The following is a 19,298-nucleotide window of genomic DNA, read 5'->3' as shown; positions in this document are numbered from 1 at the left end:
GATCTCTGTGGCTGTGCTAAACATGTTCTGCAGGTTTTGGCTCTGCCGTCTGCCCTTATTGAAATGAAGGGTCGCTATGCTGTGTCCCTCGACTCCCTCGTCCTGTGTGCACTAACAGTCACTCACTGCATGCACTGAATACCAGTGGTGGAAAAAGTACTCACATTTTTTACTTAAACAAAAGTATAAATTCTGCGATGTAAAAAATACTCTGTTACAAGTAAAAGTAAGGTATTCAAAATGTACTTGAGTAAAAGTAGAAAAGTATTGGTATCAAAATGTATTTAAAGTACCAAAAGTAAAAGTAGGCTACTCATTATGCAGAAGCTTAGGTCCCATTTCACAAGTTTTCAAATGTGAAAAAAAAGTTTTCTAACCCTTGATACTTTTACTTAAGTAAAACATTTGAGGATGGAACACACTGAGGGATGGGTAGAGTGTTGTTAATGTTGTTTTATGGTCATTTAATGAATTAATTAAGCAAAAAAATCGTAAAAGCGTACATGCCCGCGACGCAGTGGGTGGGGGGCCGGGGGGAAGGGGGGAGTCATTAAGAATCTTGCCCGGTCCACGTTAGAACCCACCGTACGCGCCAGGCCCAGCCCATCAGGCTTGGGTGCGGGATAAGTAAAAGAAGGAAAGACCCTGACAGACCACAAAGTCTGCCTCATTCCACTAATGGGCAGACACAGGTCTAAACTTCCTTCTGTTGGTACGGATGGATTCACATTGCAGCGTTCCGTACTCGAGTACGCATGATCCGGATCCGAGACTACCTCCCAAGGTGGTCCCGGGTACGGTACGGTGATCCGTTCCGGGGAAACGGTACGCAACGTTGACACTATCACAACATCTGCCATGTCTGAATCCGCCCTTAGAGGTGTTGTGTGGAAATAAGAAAAAAGATCTAAGCTCTAAGGTGTATTAAAGACATAGTTCAATGTTGAAAATTAGTGGTATTCCCCTTTAAGCTTGATGTACTTCGTTGACCCGAGTCCCCCGGGGTCTATACCAGGCCCCCTCCCTTTTCCCTCTACACCAGATATCTTTACCTAAATTAACCGTTCTACAAGCTCACAAAACTACGCAACACAATGGATTGTGAACTTGTAGATCTGCTTTCACCGAATGTTCGCCCCCCAGAATAGGGAATCTAGGGTTCATGTGGTTCAGGGAGTAAGATCATGTTGAAGAATTATGTTTCACTATGCGAAGAAACACACCTTTATGGAAAGTTTAAAGTTTTATTGAATGAATAGAATGTAATGGAGGGAGGGGAAGAGGGTTCCGGGGAGGGTCGCCGACCCTGGAGTCTTTGGGGAGGAGGTCGTTAGTGTAGTCAGCACGGCACACGCGGACGGCCGATGACGTAGTCAACATGGGACAACGCGGGCGGCCGATGGCGTAGTCAACATGGGACAACGCGGGCGGCCGATGGCGTAGTCAGCATGGGACAACGCGGACGGCTGATGGCGTAGTCAGCATGGGACAACGCGGACGGCTGATGGCGTAGTCAACATGGGACAACGCGGACGGCTGATGGCGTAGTCAGCACGGCACACGCGGACTGAAGCCCCCAGCAGGAACCTGAGAAGTGAGAGAGAGAGAGAAGGAGGGAGAGGGAGAGAAAGGGAGAGAGACAGGGAGGGTCGTAGAAGGAGAAAAGAGAGGAGTGGTGGAAAGCACAACCTGTGGAGGTGAAAGGGGTGGTGGAGGGATGCTGACAACGTTATGAGCTTGAGTACGGATGTACGAACGCGAAATAAGGGGGTTCTGGGTAGTTCTGACAGGGTATAAATAGCGGCAGGTAGATTGGTGTGTGGGCGGAGTAAAGTTGTGTTTCTCCGCCTCCTGAACATCTGTTGTTCCAACGCCATTTGCGAAGAAAACACACCTTTATGGAAAGTTTAAAGTTTTATTGAATGAATAGAATGTAATAGACCATATTCACACGGCGGCCATATTGGAATTTAACATTGAAAGTGCCGCCACCCGGGGTGGCTACTTTCATTGACTTCATAGAAACATGGCCGCCTTGTGAATATGGTCTATGGAGGGAGGGGAAGAGAGTTCCGGGGAGGGTCGACCCTGGAGTCTTTGGGGAGGAGGTCGTTAGCGTAGTCAGCACGGCACACGCGGACGGCCGATGGCGTAGTCAGCATGGGACAACGCGGACGGCCGATGGCGTAGTCAACACGGCACACGCGGACTGAAGCCCCCAAAAAGAGACAAATGAGCAACTACTAGACTAAGGGATTAGCCTGCTCTGTTTTGATGGGCCCCATAAAAAACACAAATAGCTGGTCTAGACTGGGGAAGAAATTTGAAATTGGCCGAGTGGCTAACTGATGAGAGAAACTGGCGTGTGGAGGAGTGGGAATGGAGGATGGAAAGAAAGTAGCCGTCGTTACCGTGTGGCAGGGCTAGAGTGGGGGGAGAGTTGGAAACTCCGATGCGGGAGCCTGTTGGAGTGGAATGATACTGACATGATACTGACAATGATACTGACAATGATAATGACATGATACTGACCATGATAATGACATGATACTGACAATGATACTGACCATGATAATGACATGATACTGACCATGATAATGACATGATACTGACAATGATACTGACCATGATAATGACATGATACTGACAATGATACTGACAATGATAATGACATGATACTGACCATGATAATGACATGATACTGACAATGATACTGACCATGATAATGACATGATACTGACCATGATAATGACATGATACTGACAATGATACTGACAATGATACTGACAATGATAATGACATGATACTGACAATGATACTGACGGTATCATTGCGGAGAACGCTGTGGGGGCGAGAGCGCTGCGGAGAGCGCTATGGGGGAAAGAGCGCTGCGGAGAGCGGTGAGGGGCGAGAGCACTGTGGGAGCGAGGGCGCTGCAAGAGCGCTGTGGGACGAGATCGCTGCAGAGAGCGCTGTGGGTGCGAGAGCGCTGCAGAGAGCGCTGTGGGGGTGAGTGTACTGCGGAGAGCGCTGAGGGGGTGAGATCGCTGCAGGGAGTGCTGTGGGGCGAGAGCTTTGTGGAGAGCGCTGTGGGGGTGAGTGTTCTGTGGAGAGCGCTGCGGGTGCAAGATCGCTGCAGAGAGCTCTGTGGGGGCGAGGGCGCTGCAGGGAACGCTGTGGGGGCAAGGGCGCTGCAGGGAGCACTGTGGGGGTGAGTGTTCTGTGGAGAGCGCTGTGGGGGCAAGGGCGCTGTAGAGTGCGCTGTGGGAGCGAGGGCGCTGCAAGAGCGCTGTGGGGGCAAGGGCGCTGTAGAGTGCGCTGTGGGAGCGAGGGCGCTGCAAGAGCGCTGTGGGGGCGAGAGTGCTGCAGAGAGCGCTGTGGGGCGAGAGCTCTGTGGAGAGCGCTGTGGGGGTGAGAGTTCTGTGGAGAGCGCTGTGGAGAGCACTGTGGAGAGCGCTGTGGGGGTGAAAGTTCTGTGGAGAGCACTGTGGAGAGCACTGTGGACAGCGCTGTGGGTGCGAGATCGCTGCAGAGATCGCTGCAGAGAACGCTGTGGGGCGAGAGCTCTGAGGAGAGCGCTGTGGGGGTGAGAGTTCTCTGGGGAGCGCTGTGGGTGCGAAAGCGCTGCAGAGAGCGCTGTGGGGCGAGCGCACTGTGGAGGCGATAGGATGGAGGTAGCATGAATTGGTGGGGGATAGAAGGGCGAGGCAAAGGAGTGGCAGGGAAGGATGGAAGGATGGTGTAGCGCTGGAAGCCGTCACCGGCTAAGGCTGCTGGCCTGAAGCAGCTTTAGGAGTGGCAGGGAGGGGATGGAGGGATGGTGTAGCGCTGGAAGCCGGGTGGACAGTCACTGGCTATGGCTTCATGGCTTCAGGGCAGCCATGGCTGTGGCGGAAAAAATGTTAGTAGCACCAAGCAGCCATGTCTGTGGAGGAAACAATGTTAGTAGTACGAGGCATCCATGTCTGTGGAGGAAACAATGTTAGTAGTACGAGGCATCCATGTCTGTGGAGGAAGCGGTGCAGTACAAACATTAGTTCGGTAGGAACGTTGTAGCGATAGCAGTAGCAGCTATAACCGCAGGAGCAATGGATGGTATGTATGGTAACTGCTAGCATGGGAGCATGATGCTAGTATCGCGCATGAATGAAAGGAGCAGCAATGCTAGACGCAGCGGTGCAGTAGTATGCATAGTATGAATGCCAGCGTGATAGTATGAATGGGGGGGGTGGCGGGGCGGGTTGTTTGGATAGAATAAATGCATAGTGTTCGATGCATTTGTGATGATAACATCCAATTGGTGGATGAATAAGCTATGGAAGGCTGTGAGGGGAATAGGGGGAAGAGTGGTTAATTATTGAAGGGATATCTAGATGGATGATTGGATACACTGTAGGACCACAATGGAAACAAGTGTTAGCCTTTTAACACCATTTATTTATGGCCTTAATTATTCATTTATTATTATGGGGGAAACGATGTTAGCAGCACCACGCAGCGATGTCTGTGGAGAAAACAAACTGGAGGAAACAATGTTAGTAGCACCAAGCAGCCATGTCTGTGTGGAGGAACAGTCTGTGAAGTGAACAATGTTATAGCACCAAGCAGCCATGTCTGTGGGAGAAAAGAAACGATGTTAGTTCGGTAGGAACATTGTAATGATAGCGGTAGCAGCTAACCAAGGGGGCGATATTGGTAGTATATATAGTATGGATGCTAGCATGGGAGCATGATGCTAGCAAGCTCATGATTGGAGCGAGCAGCAGTGTTGGGAAGGAACAATGTTAGTTCGGTAGGAACATTGTAATGATACAGTAGCAGCTGTAGCCACGTGAGCAATGTTGGTAGTGTGTATAGGGGTGCTCCTTCCATTCCGACATCTCACTACTCCGACTAGTGGCTTCCGCGTGCGGTTAGGGTTAGGGTTAGGGTTAGGTATAGGGTTAGTAACTCGGAAAGGCGACATGTCGGAAAGCCGACATGTAACCGTGTGTATAGTAAGAAAGCTAGCAAGGTAGCATGATGCTAGCGTAGCTCATGAAAGGAGGGAGCAGCAGTGTCAGAAACAATGTTAGTTCGGTAGGAACATTGTAGTGATAGCAGTAGCAGCTAACCACAGGGGTGATAATGGTAGTTAGTATGTATAGTATAACGTTATGAGCTAACGTTATGAGCTTGAGTACGGATGTACGAAAGCTAAATAAGGTTTTTTTGGGTAGTTCTGACAGGGTATAAATAGCGCCAGGTAGATTGGTGTGTGGGCAGAGTAAAGTTGTGTTTCTCCGCCTCCTGAACATCTGTTGTTCCAACGCCATTTAAACATTTGACCCAGACATGGCGGCTCACTGTCTTTCGTTTCCCTCAGGTGTTGTAAAAGGAAACGTTACAAACTCCCTCAGACTACAGGAAAAGAAGAAAGCATCATCACGAGACATTGTGAAAGCAAGACTTCTTCTGCGATACAGTGCATTCAGCTAGGAGCTGTGCTCATATTAGACTCAGATTCATAACATTACTGTATGTTTTTTGGAAAATACTTTTTTAATGTTGTTTATTTTTAAAGTAATTAAATGACACATAGATAGATAGATATATTATATACTTTATTAATCCTGAAGGAAATTTGCTTTGCTCAACGGCTCCAGTGCAATACATTCATACAGATGTCAATAAAAAGAAGCATGGTGAACATTTAAAAAAAACATTACACCAATGGGAATGAATGCAATAATAAAAAAAAACTATCAGTTATAAGCAGTTAAAAAACCTAGGTAAAAGCAGTTAAAAAATAACACAGCTAAAACAAATAAATATAGATCAGCTGGTCAACCCCCTCCCCCTCCCTCCTCTCTCCCCTAGTGCATCATTATACAGCCTAATGGCCCTTGGGATAAAAGAGTTCCTGAATCTGTCCGTGCTACACTGCAGTGATCGGAGCCTATTACTAAAACTGCTACAATTGCACATTTCAACCAATACTAGTAAAATAAATGTACGTTCGAAAATATACAGAAATGTACAAACATTACAATTTTGTAGACTTTTGTCGATATTGTAGATGGGGCACAGATGGGGTCTCATCCTTTGTAATGACGAAACATGCACACGTTATCCTGGCAAAGAAAAGGCATAGGATTAGTGTTGTGTATAAATGCAGATAACCACTAAAGCCCTACATACTAAAAATTGCATAACTTGCAGATGTACGAGCTTGTAGATTGGCTATTCTTGTTATTTTTTGAACATTTAGGAAGAAAAAAAAATCCGGCCTAATCTTTATCTCCAAGATCACGACTGGTAATTCTCCCAGGAGCATACCTTTCTCTCACAGGCATCTGCTGGATAGTTTCAGGCAAATGTCGACCAAAGGTCTCTGGAAGGAAGAGAGTGGCCAGGGCAGACAGAAGAGCCAGAGAACCCAGCAAAATATATGGTAGATACTTGTAGTATATACCTGCATATGGAGAAGAGCACATTTTTTTATCCCACGATCTTTGTAACCCCATTTTTTACACCCAGTGCCAATTGTCTATGTAATCCTGGGCACTACCTTCCCTCTGCCAACCTAGGGAGGCCAGGGCCGAGCTCATGCCTCCTTCAATGCATGAGAGCCAACTGACCTTCTTGTCACCTGACAGGGGAGAGTTTCTCTGGTTGGACTTAGCGTGTGGAAGGAACACGTTATTCCAACCAGTTCCTTTCCCCTCCATCAGGCGCCCCGGCTGGCCAGGGGGAGGGAGTATAGTGACCAGGATTACTGCATGTTTTTGTGAGGGTACCTACCCTAGGTAACGCGGGGAGAACATGCAAACTCCACACAGAGTAGGCCCTTTCGCCAACCCCACCTAGGGTATGGGCACTGACGACGCGGAGGAGAGAACACGCCTCCAGTGCCCACAGCGTCCCCGGCGGGAATCGAACCCAGGACCTTCTAGCTGTGAGGCGACAGCGCTAGCGTCTGCGCCACCGTGAGAAGAGCACATTTTAATGACCTAATAGTTTAGTATGCAGCATGTGCATGGGAATTCACAAGTGTTGAAGTACCATACTTTTGTCAGGAAACGCCTAATGAATTAACTAATTATTGCATATGATAAGTATAAGTCAAACTATTCAAGAATCTATGTAGATCTTAAAAATCCCAACCATAGACCTGTGTCATTTGATGGTTGTCTGCACCATCGGTGTGTGAATGGGTGAATATAACGCACTTTGTAAAGCGATTTGGATAAAGGCGTTTTAGAAATACGAGACCATTTGCCAAGAACTTTGTCAAATTGGTACACTTTTCTGTGTACCAGTAACTCACTTCGGAAGTATCTGTTCAGATGCAATAGTAGTTATTACTACTAATCGTAAAAGTTATTACTCTTTGACAGTAGAAGTAGACATTGAAGATCTATATGGACAGAAACGTACTCAGCTGCATGACATAAGGAGCAACGATACCGCCCACTATGGAAACCATGCAAAAGGTGCCAAAAGCTGTGTTTCTGATGAATGTTGGGTACAGCTCTCCGGTGTAGGCAAAAATCGTTTGGAAACTGGTGGAAATGCACAATTTACCCAGCATCTCCAGTGCTATGGACAGGTCAGGTAGACCTAAGCAAAGAGAAGAATAGAAGAGAATAAAGTAGAATAGATGCATGAATCTATCTATTTAGATATGTTGTATGTGTGTATATATTTATGCATGTATGTATTTGTGTACATATGTGCATGCAAGTGCCTCACATTACTGAATGTACATTATATCCAAAATGTGCAATGATTAGCATAATATGTACACGCACGCAGTGGTGGAAAGTAACTAAGTACATTTACTTAAGTACTGTACTTAAGTACAATGTTGAGGTATTTTTTACTTTACTTGAGTATTTCCAATTTCCAATACTTTTACTTCTACTCCACTACATCTCAGAGGCAAATATTGTACTTATGGAAGCTCACAACGCGTCGCATCGCGACGCGTTGTGAGGTAGAGGTTTGGTTTTGAGGTAGAGGTTTGGTAGAGGTTTGGGTTGTGTAGTTACCTTGCCATGATGTAACTCCAAAGGTGGACAAGAAATAAAAAAATAATTGCTCCATTGATTAGAAATTGATAATTCAAAATATGCTCCTCATTGACTTACATTGTACGGTAAAACTGCTCTCAAAGTCACTCTTTTAGCACAAAAACGAACGCAAACAAAGTTGATTCAGACAATATAGAACATCACCAAACCCAGTACTGTTTTTTTTTTAAAATACAAATGTCAACTTCCTGTTGATTTTGCCATTTTTAATAAGTAGAAAACCCGGACTGGATCGGCGGATCCGGATCCAGATCTTCAAATGGTAAAATCAACAGGAAGTTCACATTTTAATTAAAAAAACAAACAGTACTGGGTTTGGTGATGCTCTATATTGTCTGAATCAGCTATGTTTGGGTTCATTTATGTGCTAAAAGAGTGACTTTGAGAGCTGTTTTACCTTACAATGTAAGTCAATGAGGAGCATATTTTGAATTATCAATTTCTAATCAATGGAGCAATTATTTTTGATTTCTTGCCCACCTTTGGAGTTACATCATGGCAAGGTAACTACACAACCCAAACCTCTACCAAAGTGGTCTTACCCTTTAAGTAAAGAATTTGAGTACTTATCCACCACTGCACGCATGCATGCACGGACACACTTCCAACATTCATTAGGTTCCTATATGATAAAGTCCCTGCAGTCACCTTGTGGCACCAGCTGAATGCAGTACAGCAGTCCTCCTCCAAGAGCCATACAGAGCGCCACAGACAGCCGCCTGGGAAGATACTGCAGCACCAGCCAGCTGGAGACGGACGCCGGCAACCCCACGGCCGCCGAGATGAAACAGTTGAGAAAGCGGTCGCCGTGGAGACGGGATGTGTTCAGGGACAGGCCATAGTAGCCGGTGTTTACAGTGAACCTGGGAGGGACACACACACAGCAACAGTCTCTGTCCCAGCAGTAAGTACCGATCAATGACTGACAGGTGAATGGATGATGGCTAGATCAGTGGTTCTCAAACTTTTTCATGCCAAGGACCCCCAAAATATGTATTTGGCCGAGGACCCCCATCTAAAAATATTTCCCAGAAGCAAAGATTTGAGTTACAAATATTCGCTTTAAAAAATATATATTCAAAGATTTGCACACATTTTCAAGATTTTTCAAAAATAGCAGATCTACAAGCTCATAGCGCGGCACTCGGTGCCGCGCTATGAGCTTGTATATCTGCTATTTTTGAATAGCCAAAGTATAAAAGGTCATTATTATTCTGATGCTATATTTACCATTTTTTCTGGGTACCCCCTGGAACATCCTCAAGTACCCCTGGGGGTCCCCGGGCCCCACTTTGAGAACCAATGGGCTAGATGGATGGGCATATTGATAGATAGATATATGCATGCATACATATAGGGATATATATCACAACATAGAACTAGAATACAGACCAACACTGTACACTGTTTTGAAGCACACACGCTGACTGTTATTACTGAATGTCCACAGATTCCCAATAATGAGACCCTCTTGCCAACCCCTTCAGCTTTTGTTTTTAGTGTGCTATTCTGTGAATTATAGCAGTCTGGTTCATATAGGCTATCCATGTTTCACTGAAGAGTTTAATGTGACGCTACAGATCGCGCTGTTTTACACGCTTTTTTTAATAAATATTTTACATACAGGATCTGCAGTTACAAGTTAGCCTATAATGTTTCTGCCTGCCTGCAACAACATATAATGTGAGCTCACTGAGAAGAGTGGAATTGAAATGTTAATAGGTATTTAAAGGACAATGGAATCCCCCGCTGTGCCCCGCAGTACTAGTATGTGTGATAAGGTGAGTGCAAAACAACCTGTGGATACTCACCACACAAGGAAGAGTATGAGTGTTGCGTTTCTGGTTTTGGTGAACCTTAGCATGTCTAGAATGTTGTGGCGCTCCTCTGGGTCGCATTTGTCCTTTGCCATGTCACTCTGCAGCAGTGGTGGAAAAAGTACTCAAATGTTTTAATTTACTTAAGTAAAAGTATCAATACTGCAATGTAGAAATACTCTGTTACAAGTAAAAGTCCGGAATTCAAAAATGTACTTGAGTAAAAGTACAAAAGTATTGGCATCAAAATGTATTTAAAGTTTACCAAAAGTAAAAATACTCATTATGCAGAATGTCCCATTTCAAGTTTTCAAAATGTATACAAATCTTTTGAAAATAGCAGATCTACAAGCTACAAGCTCACAACGCGTCACGATGCGATGCGTTGTGAGCTTGTAGATTGGCTATTTTCAAATAGCCCAAATATATATAGCGCTTAAAGATGGAGTGCCATGATATTTTTCAACCCTAAAACCTGATCATAAGGTATTATTATGTAAGGATTTTTTTCAAAAAAAAAAAGTGTACAGTAAGTGTTAAAATGTTGTTTTTATGTAGACACACCCACCAGTTCATTAAGTATACCTGGTTTCACATAGCACCACCCATCTAATCCAGTCCCTCCGCCTCCTCCTATAAGACCACCCACCTGTCCTAGTCCGTCCCCCTTATCACTAAAGGACTGCCCATGGTTCTGCCCATTTGTTTACAAAATGGCAGGAGGACAAATTGGACAAATACAGCCATATATGTTTGAACCTGAATCTGGTTCAGATGAAGATGAGGAGGAAGAAGAAGAACTACTCCATAACCGGAAAGCCTCATCAACCCTTTGCTCAAATCCAAAATGCTCATGTGTACAACGGATAAATAAAAGGCTTAAAAGGACAACTTTGTTTTTTTACAACCAAGGTTTATATTTTAGCTTGTAATTAAAGTAAATAAAAGATGAGTGTTATTTCTTTTTCATTTACTGCTTTCTATAGTTTTAGCAATTTTCGCGATATTTTTTACAGAGGGCGGGGGCATTCTGTCCGGTGGCTAAATATGCCTTTTTTACACAATAAAAAAGGTACGGTGGTCTTTGATGGCCAGATGTGATTATTATTGGGGGCTAGAAGAGCTACTGTAAATAATAATAAAGAAAACGCCGGGTTATTGTGTAAAAAAATACATATTTAGCCACCGGACAGAATGCCTCCCCCCACTGTAAAAAAGATCGCAAAAATTGCTAAAACTATAGAAAGCAGTAAATTAAAACATTTTAACACTCATCTTTTATTTACTTTAATTACAATCTAAAACATAAACCTTGGTTGTAAAAAACTAAAGTTGTCCTTTAAACAGAACCATCAGTTGTCATACATTCTTACAGATGTGCCATGGTGATGTTCAATATCCTGTGATCCAAGTAGAACTTTATCTTACAATCACTATGGTATCCATTACATCAGTGACATTATTTATAGCATCACTGCACACATTTTACTATCATTACAATGCATTTGTATTCCTTCAACCTGACATTCCCATTTAAATGGGCTATGTATTCTTTCCATACATCCCCTTACTAGAAAATGGAAATATAAGCTACAGTATTACAGTAGGCATATGCATATAAAACGTCTAACTAGATGCTCTCATAATGTATTCAGAGCACCTTGATAATACACTTCTGTTTGCACAGATAATTTGTCTCTTTTTTATATTGACAAACAATCACGCTATGTATCTAATCCAACTGAACTAGCTCTAGCGACCCTAACGTTGGCTGAGACTGTATGACTCGAGTTGGTCCCGCCCGCGTCGGTATGTTCTGCCGATTTAATGTAAATGTTTTACCTTCTGAACATCGTATGAAAAATCTAAAGCTAGGCGCCGTAACCTACATATGTCTGTTGTTCCGACGGCGTGAAACAACGCATCAATGGGCTCAAACAACCGTTTAAAACCTTAGTTTGTTGGCAGCCTGCGTTGAATTAACATGGAGGCTCGTCCCTGATCTAACTCTACGCCATGTTAAACGGCGATGCGCGTTCACGACCAGCACTGTCTCTGCACGTTGAATTCAACGCAGAGTCGCAGACCGGCACAAAACCCCGATTTAAAAGGTTGTTTCAACCCATCCATTAATTTCTTCACACCGTCGTAACAACAGACGACTGTAGGTTACCGCGACTACCGTTACATTTTCCATACGATGTTCAGAAGCGATCTTATTGACGCTGAACGAAATCCCACAACTAAACGGTGGGGGAGGTCACAGACACAAGGCTATGTCAAACCGATTCATGCTCCTAAATCATTTTATTGGGGCTGGCGGATGTTTTAATTTACCGGTAACGCTCCTGAGGTGCTGCTTTCTGTGTCTCCAGGATAAATCGTCGGAATATGACCTGGCTTCAGTACTTTCCTGTTTGCAATCCCATATTGACTTGCACAAGCAGTCATCAACAAAATGGGAACTACACACCCGAAGCCTGGTAGAGGGGGCTGAGGGAATAATCCTGTCTTTATAAATGAAATTAAGCCATTGATCACGTTTGTCAATGGGCAAAGTGTGAAACAACTGTTTGATAGCTGTCACACAGCAGCACAGAACAAACCCTGCCATGGTCACACACGTGTGTTTGAGGCAGCTCCGCCCACAAAAGGTTGTAGTATAAATACATGACAATGATAATGAGGGGAGGTGCGGTGGGTGGGTATGGGCATTGTTACGTCAGTATGTCGCTGTTTTTGGATTGGCACGTTTGACTCTCAAGGTTTCAGCCTCCAGGAAAAAACTCCAAATAGTCAGAGAAGACATGAAACACCTTAAAACCACCAGCGGGGGCCTTAATGAAGTTCTATCAACCTCATAGACACATGAAAAACAGAAAAAGTGCAAAAACATGGCACTACCTCTTTAAGTGGTTAATGTTTAGTAATACAAATCTAAATCTAAAAAGTAACTAGTAACTAAAGTTTTCAAATGATTGTAGTGGAGTAAAAGTACAATATTTTCCTCTGAGATGCCGTGGAGTAGAAGTATAAGTAGAGTAGAAGTAGTGGAGTAGAAGGGCCCATGCCTTGCACTCCAAAACGTCAGTGCACAATGCTTTTTGAAGTGTTTTTGGTGACACCTCTGGTAGCTATGTTGTCATTACAGCATCTGTTAGAAATGTGATTCCCAGTGTTGGGGCCAGAACATTGGGATTACAAATAGTATTTTATAGTGTTTAGGGAAGTGGTCACACTACACATGTATGTGGAATGATTATTGTGAAAAATATGCAAGTGAAGAATGATATATTATTAGAAATAAATGTAATTGAAAAAGTTAAACAGTATGACTTAAAGTCAACTTACATCAAGGATGACCAGCGGAGCCTCTACTTTGTTCTTCTTAGCAGCTTCTCTCAGTATGGCCTCAGCCTCCTCTATCCTTCCCTGGGAGATCAGCCACCGAGGAGACTCTGGGATGAACCTGCCTCGCAGGTAGGAGAGAGAAGGTCCACGCTTTGGTTATCGTCGCCTTGCTAAACTAACGGCCTATGTACATTTTTTCAGGAAAAATAAAAAACTGATCCAAAACAAAACTATATGATATTTCTTAATCATTTCACCCAAAATGTTTATAACAAATTATGACTATTTAAATAGAAATAACACTGTCTGTCAGTTATGTAACTGACAGACAAATGTAATGGATTTAAATAGGTTTAAATAGGATTAAATCTGACTTAGGCCAAAACAAATTTTAAAGTTAGGCCATTATACTAACAGGGGAGTGAACAGCATGATCCTTTTCAATTAGGAGATGGGCAATTTTACCAGAGGTGGCCAGTGTCATGAGGAGCTGACTTAGGCAAAAATATCATTTTCCTCAAAAAATGACTTAGGCCATTAGTTTAGCAAGGTGACGTTATGGAACACAGAAGAGAGAGGCTCACGCTCAAACAGTCGGAAGGGCTTTACCTCAAAAGCAATTCATGGTCCCATACAGGTGATTAAAGCGAACAGAAAATATCATCCTTTGAAAATATAATAATTGTAAGAGAAAAAGTCGTCTCCAAAAAACTAAAATAACCTTCAAATCTATACTGAAAATGTACGTTATAATTTAGTCATTAAGCAGATGCTCTTATCCAGAGGAAGTGCACACGTGTGTATGCAGTTTCAATGTAGTGCTTCAAAGAAGGATTCAAGTTAAACGTGACTGATATTGTACTTCTAACGCTTGAGGGGGTCGTGTTTTTGTTTGTTTTGTTTTGTTTTGGAAAATGAACAAATAAATAAAATAAAATAAAATAAATGAAAAGTAAGTAATTGAAACACAGCCCCTCACACATTAGAAGGACAATCAGTCACCAGAACCAAGGACGGGTGTTTTCAATGAATCCATCATGGTTAAAATGGAGTAACAATGGGTTTGTATAGGAAGGGGGCGTGTCAGATAAAATGAATATCAAATATCTAAATACTAAATATCAAGCAACTTCTGGGGTACTCACAAAAAGCTGAACAGACGTAAAAATGACCCCAAAAAAGTTTGAAAGCGAAATATCCCTCTAAGGATTCAGTACCTGTTCTTTTTCTCCTGTAAAATGAAATAAAAAGTTATAAAATGAATAAATAAATAAAAGAAAAAACCTTTAGAATTTAAATTTATAAAAGAATGAAAGAAACTATTAGCATCTATACTACAGTGAGCTGTCACAGGTAATAGTGATAATATAAGTCCCCAATATTATGAGTAAAAAAAAACTGTCTCGGTAGTGATGGTTCTTCTACAATGACTGTAACTCACCACCAGAGGGGTGCGTAGACCAGGCCAGGCAGACATAAAGCCAGCAGAAGAGACCTCCAGTCCCTTATGAAATAAGCAAAGAAAGGCAGCATCATGTAGCCAGAGGTAAAGAACAGATTCATTCCCAGAGACAAAAACAGGACACGTACGTTTCCTGTCAAGATCTCAGTACCTGGAGGGAAGCAGAGGGAGAGAAATACACCAAAATAAGACACGTTTATCGGCTGAAGCTCCTCCGTTCCACAGATTTCCATAAACCTAGAGACACTGTATTCTGCAATAATATCAATGCGCACAGTATGTCTATTAATGTATCATTTCATGATCATGCCCGGAATCAAACCCATGACCGATTGTGGTCTGAAGGCGAGAGCTCTACCGACTGAGCTACCTGAACGAGAAAAGTAAAAATCAGGTTTAAATAGCAGGTTACATGTTACATTCAGCACTTTCCCATCCATTCTCAACATGTGTGTTGCATACCTATGACAAAAGCAGCAATATGGTTGGAGTACTGGCCCAAAGCAACGATGAAGAAGAGGATAGAGAACACCGTCCACGAGGGAGAGAAGATTTGGACAAAGGTAAAAAACATCTGGACTGCCATGGTTGCAAACATAACAGGCTTTCGTCCAAACCTTAAAAAAAAAAAAAAGAGACAAAATTAGCCAACATGTGTTTTGTTTCTCTTTCCTTTGCAATTTACAATTTACATGTTAGCAGTGGTGGAAAAAGTCCACTCAAATGTTTTACTTAAGTAAAAGTAGCAATACCACGATATAAAAATACTCTGTTACACGTAAAAGGCCTGTGTTAGAAATGCTACTTGAGTAAAAGTACAAAAGTATTGGCATATCTTCTTTTTAATAGGTCAGCCATACACATCTGGACATAGGGAAACTGTTAGTTATTATTGGTGGATTATAAACCAGATAGACCAACGATAACTGACCATCCTGAAGGTCAAAGGGTGCAGTCACAATCCCATAACTTTCTATTTATGTCTCACTTGACCATGAATCCTTATGTCACACATAGGTCAGTAACGGTGTACATTTACTCAACTACATTTCAAAGACAAATATTCTACTTTTGACTCCACTGCAACTCTTGGAAGGCTGTGAAGTACTCATTAATTCAGGCCATTTCCCCACAAGCCTGAAGAGACGGAGCGTCATGGGTCATATTAAATAATCATGCCATATGGTTTCAAATACTTGTCTGAGATCTGTCCAGAGAAGAAGGATCCACACAGAACTCCCAGGAAGTACACTGAGGAGGTGAACGGTTGCTTCCACTGGTTGCTGCATACCAGGTCAAACTGCAGGTTGAGAATTTACAGTAAAGAAAGATTGACACTTCCGGTTGCACCTTTGGTTAAAATAAAATTGTATTCACTAAAGTTATGGATTGTGTAGCGTTAACTTGAAAGTGTAAACACATGCACGCACGCCAGTGGTGGAAAGTAACTAAGTACATTTACTTAAGTACTGTACGTAAGCACAATGTTTAGGTATTTGTACCTTACTGGAGTAAATCCAATGTTAAATACTTTTACTTCTACTCTCCTACATCTCAGAGGCAAATATTGTACTTTTACTCCACTGTACTTTAGTTACTAGTTACTTTGTAGATTTTTATTATTATTACAAAACATACATTAACCACTTCAGCCCTAGTATATACATTTCGGCCATTTGAAAATAGCAGAGCTATTTTCAGAAGATTTTTATACAATTGAAAACTTCTGCACAGACATTCTGCATAATGAGTACTTTATACTTTTGTACTTTAAGTGTATTTTGATACCAATACTTTTGGAGTTTTTGGACTTTTACTTGTAACAGAGTATTTCTATATTGCAGTATTGATACTTTTACTTAAGTACAAAATTTGAGTACTTTTTCCACCACTGACGCACGCGCGCGCACGCACTGACCTCCGTGACGATGGTGGACTGGTAGATGTCTTGGCTGTAGCTCCATCCGTCCACACAGCTCTCCTGTCTCAGTTCAGTGAGGTTCACGTCCCGACCGGGGATGTAGCCCAGAGCAGACAGGTTCCTGACCTCGTCCAGTCTGTACCGGTGGCATCGGCTCTGCTCCTCCTGTCCGTTCACCACCTTGTCAAATATAATGACCTCTATTACAGTGCAATAAGCCGTATGTATGGTATGTATGGCGACTAGGGATGCACCGATCCGGAAATCCTGGGCCCCTACCAATACTGATGTTTATAATTAACAATTTGACCGCTAACAGATAGCCGATACCGATGTATATTAACGTATGGAAACATGTCGTAAAGCATTGGTTCTCAAAGTGGGGTCCCCCCCCAAGCAAAATTTGTTAATAAAGCGTTGCAATCATTTTAACCCCTTTATCCATATTTTATACTTTGGCAATTCAAAAATAGCAGATATACAAGCTCATAGCGGTGCTATGAGCTTGTATCTGCTATATATTTCTTTTATCATGAAAATTTGTGCAAATCTATGAATATATATATATTTTTAAAGCGAACATGTGTAACTCAAATCTTTGCTTTTGGGGTTCCTGGAACAAAATATTTTGAGATGGGGGTCCCAACCAAATACAGTACATATCATTTTGGGGGTCCTTGACATGACAACATTTGAGAACCACTGTCGTAAAGAACAATACACTGGCATCAGTTGCTCACCTCTACAGGGATGATGGCCGTGCGCCACTCTGCAGTCAGGTTTACATCTGGAACCAGGCAGTGGTGGCGGGGGGTGTCAGCCAGGAAGATGACAGAGAAGGAACTGAAGCCATTGGGAATGGTGCTGGCACAGAGCAGGAAGAACAAGGTCTGCTGGAAGCGTCCCCACTGTCCAAGGAAGGCTGTGGTCTCCTCGTAGTCCTTCATGGCCAAAGACCCAAGAGCCAAGATTCAAGAATCTCCTCTTCCTGCTAACACTACATACCTTATCACCAGTCAGGTCAGGTGATGTGTCAGTCCAATGGTTAACAATGGTCAATGGTCAACCATTGACCACCCAACACACCCTCCCACCCCCCCCCAATGCCCAACACCCTCTCATAATCCCTCATAGTCCCAGGCCCAGGAATCTTCTAGGCATATACTGTTGGGCAGACACCTCTTATCTCCTTTTCCCCCCGTAAATCAATGCTGTACTTCGCCATTCTATATCACACAAAAGTAGCAAAAATAGCCGATCTACAAGCTCAAAACGCGTCGCTAAGCTGCTATTTTTTTCATTAGAATCCTGAAACATTTTAATTTAATTTCAAATGCAGTTAGTTATACTTATGTTAACTTTATGAATACAAATACATTGGACATAAAAAGACAATAGAATATTAATACTAGTCATTAAGCTATTAATATAGACTGAAGTGATTAAAGCGGGTCATGTTTGCATATATTTGGAATTGTAACTGAAATCAATGATATATCAGTATTCCAATATTAACCTGCGGGCCGCATTAAGTGAAGGATGGGGGCCGCATGTGGTCCCCGGGCCGCCAGTTGCCCATGATGCTAAAACCACAATCCACTATTGTTATTATTACTTTGTCTGAATTAAACTCTTAAAGGTGCCCAAAAAGTGTATTATACAGAGAAGGTGGGGTCCTGAGAGGCTTCCCACCTCCGAGAATAGACTTTCAACAAAACAAAATAGCCTTTATTTCAGTGAGTAGCGAAGTGGTTTTGTTTATTTTTACTACAGTTGGAGCCCTCACAGGGCAGTGGAATTCCTTGTCAGTTTACATACAGTCAGTAAGTCACTCCGCTCAAGGGAGGGAGAGAGCTTGGTACATCATTACATTACATTACATTACATTACATTACAGTCATTTAGCAGACGCTTTTATCCAAAGCGACTTACAATAAGTGCATTCAACATAGGTAGGGAACGAAAACTACTAATCACCAGAAGTCTTTAGTGCATTTTCTGCAAAAACAAGCAACCAAGAGTATACCTAGCGCTAAGGTAAAAGTGCAATATATCAGCTACCTATTTCCTTAAACAGATGAGACAAAATAGCTAAATCAAATGAGCATGAGCTAAAACAAATAAGTGTATCGACTAAACAAGATCCAATAAACAATACAACAATAGAAAACAAGCGTTCGTACAACTAGTTAACAACAAGTAGGTCAGGCAGAGAGGAAGGGTAGTGTTTCCTGAAGAGGTGGGTTTTCAGCCTGCGGCGAAATATGGGCAGTGACTCTGCTGTCCTAACAGCAGAGTCATCATTATAGAGAGAAAGGGGCCCTGTGACCTGACCTTATCTTTCCGACCTTATCTTTTCTTTCCGACCTTATCTTTTCTTTCCTGGAAAGCAAAGCATAAGGCTGCAATAATATGATCTCATCTCATGTTGATAAACATAGTTTAGGTTTAAGGTCATATACTGACACAGTTAAAGTTACACTATTGGAAAACTCAAATAAGATAATGAACTATATGAACTACATCTTTAATGACGAGACAATTCTTTAATAACAATCCAAACATACAAATGATAAAAAATAAAATATGAAATCCTATGAGCTGTTAGTGATTATTATTAATAAAATACGTTTTTGTTGTTAAAACAAACATTTTGTTAAAATGTTGTGACT

General features: G+C 42.5%; 1 protein-coding gene across 1 annotated transcript; it reads right to left on the bottom strand.

Moving 5' to 3' along the window:
* Positions 1–1,478: 1,478 nt before the first annotated feature.
* On the bottom strand, positions 1,479–17,573 carry LOC308086005 (solute carrier family 22 member 4-like; the record flags this gene model as incomplete). The annotated part of the gene is made up of 11 exons (XM_080429322.1): positions 1,479–1,587; positions 2,824–3,652; positions 7,420–7,602; positions 8,724–8,938; positions 9,887–9,993; positions 13,244–13,361; positions 14,685–14,856; positions 15,168–15,322; positions 15,902–16,005; positions 16,624–16,806; positions 17,367–17,573. 11 exons carry the CDS (start codon positions 17,571–17,573, stop codon positions 1,479–1,481), a joined length of 2,382 nt encoding a protein of 793 aa, XP_080285448.1.
* Positions 17,574–19,298: the final 1,725 nt, after the last annotated feature.

The sequence above is a fragment of the Gymnoscopelus braueri genome, assembly GCF_963280865.1.
Source record: "Gymnoscopelus braueri genome assembly, chromosome: 5".
NCBI lineage: Eukaryota > Metazoa > Chordata > Actinopteri > Myctophiformes > Myctophidae > Gymnoscopelus > Gymnoscopelus braueri.
The sequence above is the reverse complement of the archived record's forward strand: the minus strand, read 5'-3'. Positions and strand labels throughout refer to the sequence as shown.